The sequence below is a fragment of the Falco naumanni genome, chromosome Z, assembly GCF_017639655.2.
Source record: "Falco naumanni isolate bFalNau1 chromosome Z, bFalNau1.pat, whole genome shotgun sequence".
NCBI classification, from domain to species: Eukaryota; Metazoa; Chordata; class Aves; order Falconiformes; family Falconidae; genus Falco; species Falco naumanni.
The window spans coordinates 75548152-75559187 of record NC_054080.1 but is presented as its reverse complement, the minus strand read 5'-3'; the positions used below and the strand labels follow the sequence as shown (position 1 = coordinate 75559187).

At 62.1% G+C, this 11036-nt stretch overlaps 1 protein-coding gene across 1 annotated transcript; it reads left to right on the top strand.

Moving 5' to 3' along the window:
• Positions 1 to 248: 248 nt before the first annotated feature.
• PHF24 (PHD finger protein 24) lies at positions 249 to 10259 on the top strand. Its single transcript, XM_040580937.1, has 8 exons — positions 249 to 654; positions 5472 to 5844; positions 6756 to 6941; positions 7412 to 7490; positions 7592 to 7794; positions 8134 to 8300; positions 8546 to 8647; positions 8753 to 10259. Exons 2-8 carry the CDS (start codon positions 5476 to 5478, stop codon positions 8847 to 8849), a joined length of 1203 nt encoding a protein of 400 aa, XP_040436871.1. The 5' UTR covers positions 249 to 654; positions 5472 to 5475; the 3' UTR covers positions 8850 to 10259.
• Positions 10260 to 11036: the final 777 nt, after the last annotated feature.

Sequence of the window (11036 nt, the reverse complement as noted above, 5' to 3'; positions counted from 1 at the left end):
GCAGTTGCAGGTAGCCTGTGGTGGGGGCGCCGGGTCCAGGGAAGACCCCGCGGCAGGGCAGGGAACACCTTCACTGGTCTCCTAGTCCTTCAGGTTGTCTCAAAGAAAGGCAGTTCAGCCCCAGGGGCCAGGGGAGACGCAAGGAAAAGCTGTTGTTGGTATCTCCCGGCCAACGTCAGCGTGGTTAAAAAAAAATGCTTCGTGTCTCAGAGAGCTGTTGAACACAGCTCAGGCAGCAATTGGTACAGGGACAGCAAACCGGGCTGCATCTGCTCAGCCCCTGTCACAAGCTCCCTGCGCCTCCCGTGTGCGCGCGTGCGCGTGCGCCTGTCTGTCTGTGTGTCTCTGTGTGTGTGTGTGTGTCTGTGTGTCTGTGTGTGTCTGTGTGTCTGTGTGTGTGTGTGTGTGCGCGCGCACAGGCATCCGCTCCCAGCATCTCGCTGTCTCCTGCATCCTTCGGCAGCAAGTGCAGGGGCTCTGGCTCCCCGGGTGCCAGCCTCACCGCTCCGTCCCCTGGCCGGGATTTGCACGCAGGGCACGGGATGCGGTGAGCACCCACAGCTGGAGAGGGGGGTCGCGGCCAGAGGCGGTGGCAATGGACATCGTGTGGACTGCTCTCTAGGGCTCGTGCGCCCCGGACGGACCCTGACCCTGGTAAGTGGCTTTTTTGCCGCCGTTGGCTTTTTGCCCAGAGCATGGCACGGGCTGGACACATGTCGAGACACCCCATGGGTGTGTCCCTCTGCTGCCCCCGAGGTCCTGGTGCCAGAGAAGGTGACCAGGGCTCCTGGGATGGGGTGCCTGGGAAGTGGGGGTGTGGATGGGGTGGGAGGATCCTGCCCAGGTGTCAGGATCCTTATGTGGGTGCTGGGGAGAGGGGCTGGGGACAGAGAAGAGGAGGACAAGTGGGAAGCTGGGCAGGAGCCGTGTCTGCTGCAGGGGTAGGGACTCTGCTGTCACAGCATTTTCATCCCCCTTTGGGAGACTGAAACGTGCGACACACCTATAAAATCTGCCATGGCATGACAGGACTGGCAGCCTGATCCAGCACGGAATGCAGCCACCAGTTTGGCATCCCCAGGAGGGGAACACAGCAGAGCTGGGGTTCCAGCCACCCCTGCAGACCTCCCCACCACGCTCCTGCAGCCCTGCAGAGCGTGGGGAGGGTACCATCAGCTGCAGATCCCCTTGCCCCATGGCAACCGGGTCACCTCACAGCAGCAGCCCTAGCAGTGCCACAGTCCCAGCATGTGACATTTGCCAGGGGAAGGGGACAAGGTGGTTCTGCCAGACCCCTCTGGATACCCTCAGCCAGCTCAAAGAGGTGGGACATGGCATCCCCCAAGCACAGCCTGCTGCCTGCGCTGCCCGGTCCCCCTCACCCCAGGCAGGCAGCAGCTGGCAGTGTGTGCAGGGCTGTGCCAGAGCCATGGCAGCTCCTCCCAGCCCTGCTCAGTGCCCTTCAGACCAAGCCATGGGCCCAGGTTGCCATGGGCCCCAGGGTGTTCTCCCCATCGATACCCCATCTCTCTGCCCTCAGGTCCATAACGCTGCTCCCAGGAAGGCACAGCACTGGTGGGTAAAAACACAAGGAGCCTGGCAAGGGCAGGGAGGAGTCCTGGCCCACAAGGAGCCTGTGGGGACCAGGCATGTCCTTCCCCATCAGTGGGGAGCTTGGCTGGGGGTCCTGCCCCTGGCACACCCCTGCTGCATCCCCTTGAAGGTGTGTGCAAGGGGTGCCACGGACACTGCTCATGGCACACACAAGCCCAAGCGCCCGCTGGCCCTTGGTTTGCTGGCAGAGCTTTGCACTGGGGATGCACCATGGGGCAGGGGGGCTGAGCACGAGGCAGGCAGAGAGGCAATGGCCAGCCTTATGGACCCTGTGGCTCCACAGACCCAGCTCCTCATGCCACCACTAGGTACTGCAACAGGCCACCCTGCAGCCATGGCCACTGAAACACACCCATGCCATATGCCCAGCTGCCACAGACATCACCCACACTCACAGCTGCTGCAACATCCCTGCACCCAAAGCCACCACCCACGCTGTGCCCACAGCTGCTGCAACACCCCCAACCTGCACACTCCCCACAAGGCCATAACACCTGCCCCACGCTGCCAGCCATACCATAGCACATCCACCCCATAACACACCCACCCCGCACTGCTCCCTGCTGCATCCATCCTGTGCTCCCAGCCACCACAATGCCCCCACTGTGCTGTGATGCACCCACCCACACATCACCTGCCACCCCGCACCCACCACTGCCCTCATAGCTAAACCTGGCACCCCATAACCCCAGCACAAGCAATGGGTGCTCCCTGCTCCTGCTGCCATGGGAGGGAGGAGAGTTTGGAGACATGAAGGGACCACTGGCTCTGTTTGCATCAGGATGCTCTGACCTGCTTCCTTCTCCCGGAGTGCCTCTGTGCTGGCCGTCAGCCCTGTCTCACCAGTGCCCTGTCCTCAGCTAAAACGGGCTGATCCTCACTCCAGCTGAACCAGCCTTGCCTCTGTGCCTCAGTTTCCCCACACACAGAGCTGTGTGGGGCTGGGAAAGATGGGTGCTAGGAGATGAAGTGCTTTATGGCTCAGCATTTTGCTGCAGGGATGAAGTAGCAAGGCATAAATCCCCACCAGAAGAGCCACAGGGACAGGGCAGGGGTGCAGGGAGCTGGGAGCAAGGGAAGTGAAGGGGGTGGGAATGTGCCCAGCACCTGCAGCAACAGCCCCTGGTGCCAGCAGGGCTCAGTGGAGCCGGGTGTTTGCAGGCAGCTCCAGCCCATGCCCAGATTTATCTCCTCTATGGGGGTGACCTAAAAATAGACCCCGCCAGCAAAGTGAGCTGGTCGGTGGCACAAGATCCCCAGCTCCAGGTGCCTCAAGGGCTGGGCGCAAATACCAGCAAAGACACCTTCCCTCAGAGACATATGGAGGAAGCAGCGGCTGCTCAGGTAGCTGGACTGCTATGGGGTGAGGGTGTCTGTGGTCCCCCCTCCCCAAATCCAGGCAGGACCAAACCTGGCAGGACCCTGATCCAGGCAAGGCTCTGTGTGGAGGTGATGTCCCACCCCACACAGCCAATGGGTCAGGCAGGGCATGGCGGAAAGAGATTGCAGAGCCGGTCTGGGGTGTCTGGGGAGCACTGAGGCCTGTGGAAAGGCAGCAGGGTCTAGAGATGGGGCTTGGGGTGAAGCCATTCAGCCCCTGGACATGCAGGCAGGTCCAGCTGTGCAGCCTTAGCTGGGACAGGGAGGCCAACAGGGCTGAGAACAGACACAAGTTGTGACAGGAGTGATGCCCTCCAGACTCCAGGCATGCAGCAGCCAGTGGCACTGACTGTGGCAGGAGAGTGGGGTGGCCTTGGGAGAGGACAGGAAACACAGAGATGGGCTAGAATCTCCCAGCAGCAGCACAGGACAGGGGGATGACCACACCATGAACACACACGGCAACCTCATTTCTGGGGGATTACAGCAGCCCCATACACCAGCCACCCCACTGCTGCCCAGGCTGCCGGGCCACACTGCAGGGTGGCTGGGGATGGGCCACCCAGAGCCCCAACAGCGCTGCAGGAGATGCTGCCAGCACACTGGGCATCAGGAGGACCAGAGCAGCTACTGGGAGCACTAGTGTGCTGAGAGCTGGAGCCCACACCCCTCTTTTTCACTCTTCTCTTTGAGCCCAGCCTCTCTGCACCCTCTCATCCTTGCACAGGATGAGGCCAGGATCTGGCCAATGGTTGGTGATGCAGGAACCTGCAAAGGCAGCCCCTGGAGGGAATTTCCCTGCGGTGCCCCCAGCTCACTGGCTTGCAGGCACAGCCGCAATGCTGCCCAGCAGCAGAATTGATCCTGCCCATGGCTGGTGTGATCCTGAGATGTGCGGGCAGGGTGTAGCAGCACAGCAAGGAGGCAGAGACCCTCAGGTGTCTTCCCTCCCACTGGCACAGCTGCAGGGATGCTGTTGCTGTGGCTTGGACGCTTGCCTCCAGCTTTTCCCCACTCCCACCTTTGCAAACCCCCAGGAGCTGCAGCATGCCAGGCACCAGCCCCAAACCAGGCACGGGGACCAACAGCTGTAAATACCCACACATGTGCACGCTGATGGGACCCACACACAGGGGACAGGGCTCACATGTGTTGCACACCCAGCTCTGTGCGTGGGAATCTGCACGCAGATGGTCCCATGGTGTTGGTGGGGAGGCTGGGAAATCACATGCGTGTGTGCGTGGTGGTGTTTGGGTGCTGCCTGCCAGCACGCACTGCTCAGCACCGCTGATGTGACACAGCTGTAACTACCCTGCCCAGGATCCCTGCCACAGCAGCACCCACAGTGCTGTGTCCTCCCACAGCTGTGAGGTCCCAGTGTGTGCTCACGTGCTGCTAATTATCCCGCTACCTGGGGACTTCCCTGCTGAGGCTGATGGAGCAGGAGATGGCTGCTCCGATGTCTCCCTGCTTGCAAAGGCAGTGAGTGCTCCCTCCTGGTCCCTGAGCATGATCTGGGAACACCTCTTTGCTGCAGCATATTCATAGTGCAACCCCAGCAGGGCACAGGCACACTGCTGGGACCCACACAGGGTGATACTGTGCCCCACGTCACTGGAGACCAAATCCTGCTTCTCCCCAGCTTCAGCCCACCCCCAACTGAGACAGGGCCTGACCTGCTACTGCTGGTGCTGTTACCCTCCTTGTTTTACCCTAAGATGATTTTCCCTTAGTTCTGCAGCCAAACCCCCTTCTCAGGACCCATGTGCCCTATATCCATGAACTGCTCCCCTTCCCTCCTGCTTCCTCACAACCCTCCCACGGCTGGCCCAGCCTCACCTCACGGCTCCCTGCAGGATGCAGGATGCCTAGCGGTCAGGCAGCAGCAAACACACACACGCACACAAGCATGTGAGCCCAGGAGAGGCTGGGGGGTGAAGACAAATTTTGCGAAAGTCAAAGACCCAGCACCAGCTCTGATATGCCCTAGCCCTGGGCAGAGCTGCTGGGAGGACACTTCTCACACTTGGATGGCCAAAGAGGCTTTCTCCGAGGCAGAAAGGAGAAGCACACAAGGGGCTAGGTTACAGCTGGTTCCAGTCCCTCTGGGATTTACCGGTCTGGTGTGGGAAGGGCTTGGATGTGTTTCTTGTTAAGCTGGAGTCTACAGAGCAAGGATGGGGGAGCAGGGTGAACCCAAACCAGCTCCCTGCTTGCTGTCCTGCTCCCCCACCAACACTCAAACCCTCCACGGCCAGATTTCCACATGGCTTCAGGTCCACCTCCCCATGGCCACCATGGATGATCCCAGTGCCAGCTTGCCAAGGAACCCCCATTTCTCCCAGCCCTGAGCTGCTCCCCACATAGCCAGGGAAAAGCCACTGGGACACCATTTTGGGACCAGGGACATGGTGCAGGGGTTGGACCAGCATTGCATGCTGAGGCCTTAGCACTGAGCACCTCCCTTCCCCCCACAGAGCCATGGGGGTGCTGATGTCCAGGCGGCAGACGGTGGAGAAGGTGCAGAAGGTCAGCTTGGCCGTGTCAGCCTTTAAAGACGGGCTGCGGGAGCAGCCATCAACACGACAGCGGACAGAGGCAGGGGCCACAAGCCGAGGGACACTGGAGCAAGCAGTGCAGGAGGGAGAGGAGGAGGCACTGGCAGGACCTTCCCAGCCGGAGGAGAGCAGCACCAGCAAGGCGGCCTGGGAACGGCTGCGGGATGGTCGGGGCGTGGAGCCAGAGGAGTTTGACCGGGCCAACAGGTTCACGCCACCCGCCTTCATCCGGCCCAAGCGGGAGCTGCATGATGATGAGCTCCCACACATCAGCCTGGAGCAAAGGGAGCAGGTGAGCAGAGCACAGGGGTGTGGAGGGAGGGATGACCACAGGGCTGGAGATGCGCAGGGGAGAGCCCAGGGATATGCAAGCATCCCCGATGCCCACCAGGCAGTGACAGCCTCCCCAGGCATGGCAAAACACCGTGGAGGTGGCTCAGTGGAGCAGGGGCTGAGGGCTGGGCAGCTGGACGAGGAGGAGGGTGTGACTGGTTGGATGTGCCTTGGAGGGACCTGGTGATGTCTTGGAGAGGAGAGGTCACTGCTGGACACAGACAGCTCCAGCTTTGGGGAAGAGAGAAGAACAGTTCAATCTATGTTTTTTTCAGCCTACAGCCAGCCAGCCTGTAATTCAAGCCATCCATCTGTATCCGCAACGCTTACAACCCAGCCCACCTACAACCCAACAGCTTACCCACCCATGTCCACAATACTGCAGCCCACCCATTCACATCCATGACCCTACCCAACCATCCACCAACCCCAACAAGCCTACACCCCAGCCCACCTACAGCCTTAAAGCTTAGCAGTCCACACCTACAACCAGCCAACCCACAGATCAGCACTTCCACCTGTCCACACTGCAACCCTAAAGACCAGCCAAACCCACAGCCTGGCCATCCACACCTACCACACTGCAACCCAGAGAACCTACGACGCCGCAGCCCCACCAACCCCACAGCTGGACCTATCCACCCTCTATTTATCCCCACAAACCCATCCACCCTCCTCTAGCTGGATCAGCCAGGTCCTCTACATCCCCACCACCTATAACCTATGCCAGCCCCATGCAATCCCACCCTCCTGTCCCTTCTGCCCCCCAAAACGCATCCCCACCTGCAATGCATCACCCTGACACCCACCCTGAGAAGCCAGCCCCCTGCCCACGGTTGCCTGTCTAAGCATCTGCCCATCTCTCCCCAGGTCCTCAATGACGAGATGTGTGAGATCTGTGAGGTGTGGACGGCTGAGAGCCTCTTCCCCTGCCGCATCTGCAGCCGGGTGTACCACGACGGCTGCCTGCGCCGCATGGGCTACCTGCAGAACGACAGTGCTGTGGAAATGACGGAGACAGCACACACCGAGACAGGATGGAGCTGCTACTACTGCGTGAGTGCCTGGGATGGGGGACACCAGGCTTCTGCTGGGTGGTGGGTGCTCCCTGGGGAGCCATGCCCCTGCGTGGACATGAGCGAGTCCCACGTCACAGCCTGGTCCAGGGCGATGGGAGACCTGCTGCTCTCCAGCTCCTGCCGCCCACCTTGGCCTCATGAGGAGCCACCAGACAACAGGGGACAGCGGCCCTTTGCCACCTCCCCACCCCTGCAGCCAGTCCCCCAGCACCTTGGCGGGGGACGTGAGACCACAGCATGTGCTGCTGGGTACAGGAGGGGCTATGGCAGAGCTGGAATGGCCAAAGTGCAAGGGCATGGAGCCATCCCACTGCCGCACCCCTGGGTGACACAGTGCACTGTCCCTCTCCCACGTACCTTCAAGGGGCCCTGGTGTTCTGGCATGGCCAGCTGTTCCCCCCACCCCACGGCTTTTGCCCCATGGCTCTTCTCTTCCCCCCACACCAGGACAACCTCAATCTCCTGCTGACAGAGGAAGAGATGTACAGCCTCATGGAGACCCTGCAGCACTGCAAGATCATTCCAGGTGCGTAACCTCCCCACAGCAGGTCCAGATGGTTAGGGGAAGTTGTTGGGGTGGCAGGTCCCCTCTCCCCAGGTGCCCTACCGCCGATCTACCCCCCACAGAGACCTGCCTGACCCTGGACGACTTTCTGCACTACAAACACCTCGTGCACAAGCAGCAGTTTGAGCAGCCCATGGCCGAGGCACAGGAGGAGCAGGCGGCCCTGCAGTTCTCTGCCCTGGACCCTGACAAGAAGGGGCACATCGAGTGGCAGGACTTCCTCTCCCATGAGTCCATCCAGCTGCTGCAGAAACTACGGCCACAGGTACGACTGCGGCACTCAGGGCTGGCTCCTACAGCTAGCACCCATGGCTGTGGCACCTAGGTCCCACTGCCATGGCCAGCACGCATGGCCATGGCACCCCGGGCTGGCTCCGACAGCCAGCACCCACAGCCATGGCACCCAAAGCCAGCTCCTGTGACCAGCACCCACGGCTGCAGCGCACAGGGCTGGCTCCTAGCACCCACGGCTTTGACACCTGCAGCTGGCTCCCATGGCCAGCACCCCATGGCTGTGGCACCAGGGCAGGAGACCCCACAGCATTGGGCAAGGTGGGGGTTCCCATGGGGCAAGCACTCCCCCTTACCCTCTCTGCCCCCCCAGAATGCCCTGCTGCGGCTGCTGACAGTCAAGGAGCGGGAGAGGGCACGAGCAGCCTTCTTGGCCCTGGACCAGGACAGCGATGGCTTCATCAGGGAAGGAGAGTGCCGCCGGGCCCGGCACACCTGGTTCCGAAAGCATCAAAAGGAGACACCATCCTGCAATGTCAGGTATGGGGACTCCCGCCCTCCGGTGGGGGTGACATCCCTGCTGCGGCTCCAGCTGCAGTCCCACCACCCACCTAAGGGGCTCAGCACACAAATGGGTGCCTGCCCCCCCCCCCCCCCCCTCGCGGCCCTTCCTGCCACGTCCCCCTCCATGGGCCCGCAGCCCTGCCCTGGGCCTGCACACCCTCTTCCCCCCAGCCACCACCACCGGGTGCAAGGAGCAAAGGGTTCCCTCCTCCCCCCAACAGCATCAGCCATGTAGGGCCCATGTCGGAGAGCAGCCCCGCCAGCAGCGGCAGCGGCAAGAGCCAGGAGAAGACCCCGCCAGCCACGGAGCAGGAGGAAGGCAGGTGAGGCAGGGGAGGTCTAGGGGGGTGGGGGACACCGCCATTTTGGAGGAGACACTGGGGGAGCAGCGATGTCACGGCAGATGGTGAGCCCGTCTCTGCCTGCAGGCGCGTCGACTGGCCCAGCTTCCTGCAGGAGAACGTCGCCTACATCCTGGCCGCCCGCCCCAACAGCTCCGCCCTCCACCTGCAGCCCCCGGCCTAGCCCCCGGCAGCGCCATCTTGGGCAGCGAGGCCTCTCCCGCCACGGAGACCTGCCCCGCCCTCCCCTGTGGGCGGAGCCGGCCACCGATTGGCTGGTGGGGAAGTGGCCGCGCTGCTCCCTCCCCCCGCCTCCACTGTGGGTTGGTTGTGAAGAGGATGGGTGCCAAGCTCTGATTGGCTGAGGGAAGGGGTGTCTCTGATTGGTGGGGAGGATGCGGGGAGGGGGCGGCACGGCCTGTTGCCCCCACAGTGCCCCCCCCACGGCGCCCCCTGCCCGCCAGCGCCTGCTGCCACCCAGCACCTGCCCCCAGGGACCCGCAGGCAGAGCGGGGCTGGTCCCGGAGGAGCAGTGGGACTTGCTGTGGTCCCGGAGCCAGGTCTGGGTAGTCACAGGGTGACAGCGGAGCCCAGAGCAGCCATGCGGCCCAGCCACCACAGGGCAGCACGGCCGGGCAGCGCGGGCCCCTGCACGCTGCCGGCAGCAGCACCCGGGGGTCTGCAGCAAGCACCAGCTCAGCTCATTGGCATGGGGAGTCCTGAGGGGGAGGACGTGGCTGACCACCGCTTGGCCTCTTTCACAGCCCTGCCAGGCTCCAACAGGAGCTGGAGTCCTGTGGGTCCATCCTTGCACCCACAGCTCGTGGCTGTGTCCGAGAGAGTGCTTCCCGGTATGGTCAACCCTGCCCTGCCGGGGACCAACTGTTCAATGCCAACAGCAACGGTGTAGGAAGGAACATTGGGAACAGAAAACACCAGGGGCATGGGAAGGCAAGGCTGGGTGCAGAGGAGCACTCCCCTGTGTCCCTCACCCCCTCCTGTCCCCCTGGTCCCATGGGATGCTGCAGGGATGAGGTACTTCGCTGGACAGGGTTGACGCCCAAGGGCCCTGTGGTGGATGGATGTGCCCAGCATGCAGGCAAAGGAGCAGAGACCCCTGGAAACCTTGCCCTGCACATGCCAGGGGTCAGGATGCCCAGGTCCCATGGCAGCCCCGGCAGCTGCCCCATGCCCCTCCAGCCACTTCCCCACAGTGCCCTCAGCCTCTCCCCACCTGGTGTGCCCTGGCTCAGCCGGGGTGCCCCGGGGTATGCACAGACCAGGGGTGCACCTGCAACAGCCTGGTCGCTCCCTCACCTCCACCCCTGATGCGATGGGGCACTGTCCTGCTCGTCCCCCCTTCCCCAGCCAGGGCACAGGTCCCCTTTCTAGGGACTCTTCCCACATGTCACCACGCCGGTGACATGACATCTTCCTCTATCATTCCGTCATTCCAGACCAATGGGGATATTTTGGATGCTAGGTCTGAGATGGGGCCACAGCCATGGCCATGGCAAGGAGGTGGCTGTGGGTGTGTGGGTCACAACACCCACCGCTTTGTACTGTACTGAGAAGCATCCATTAAAAAGCTGTGTCCAACTAGCCTCCAGCCAGTGTACTTACGGGACCTCTGGCTTCTCCTCGGGGACTTCTGGGGACCCACAGCTTCCTGTTGTGTTTAACACCCTGCCCCAGCCTCAGGTTCCTGTCCCACAAGATGGGCTTGGCCTCATATCCCAAAGGTGTCCCACAGCAGCAATGGGGGGGAAGCCAGGGGTTGCACCCAGGACCCTGCAAATTTGGGATGCCCCATGTCTTGCCAGGAGAGCAGACAGTGGGAATTGTGCCCAGCTGGCCCCACAACTTCCCCAGCCCCTGCAGCAGGAGGGATGCCCATCCACTGGGACGAGTGTGCTCCTTGCCTGCAGAGGCACTGGAGGCTGCAAAAAGAACACTGGGCACGGGGGGCAGCTGGATGCTGGGGAACCGGCTGTTTGCAGCAGTGCTGGGAAACGCAAAATAACCCCACAGAGACACCAAGGGTCCCTAGAAGGCAGTGTCTAGAGAGTGATCCCCATGGCTGGAGCCTCCTGCAGTTCTAGCCACGTCCACGGAGCTCCCAGGGAAAGCTGCAGCTGTTGTTGGTGGCATATGGTCTGTGGGAACCAGGCTGCCAGCAAAGGGGGCTCACCTGCCCGGAGGGGGCTTCCCTTGCACAGTGCCTGTGCTGCAGCTGGGAGGGGAACAAGACCTGAGAAGTGGATCCAGGGGAGAATTAGGAGGGCAATGCTGCCCCAGCAGCATCCGTAGGACCACCAGTGACACAGAGCTTGTTGCTAAAAGTTGGACTTGGATATTTCAGCCCATTCCT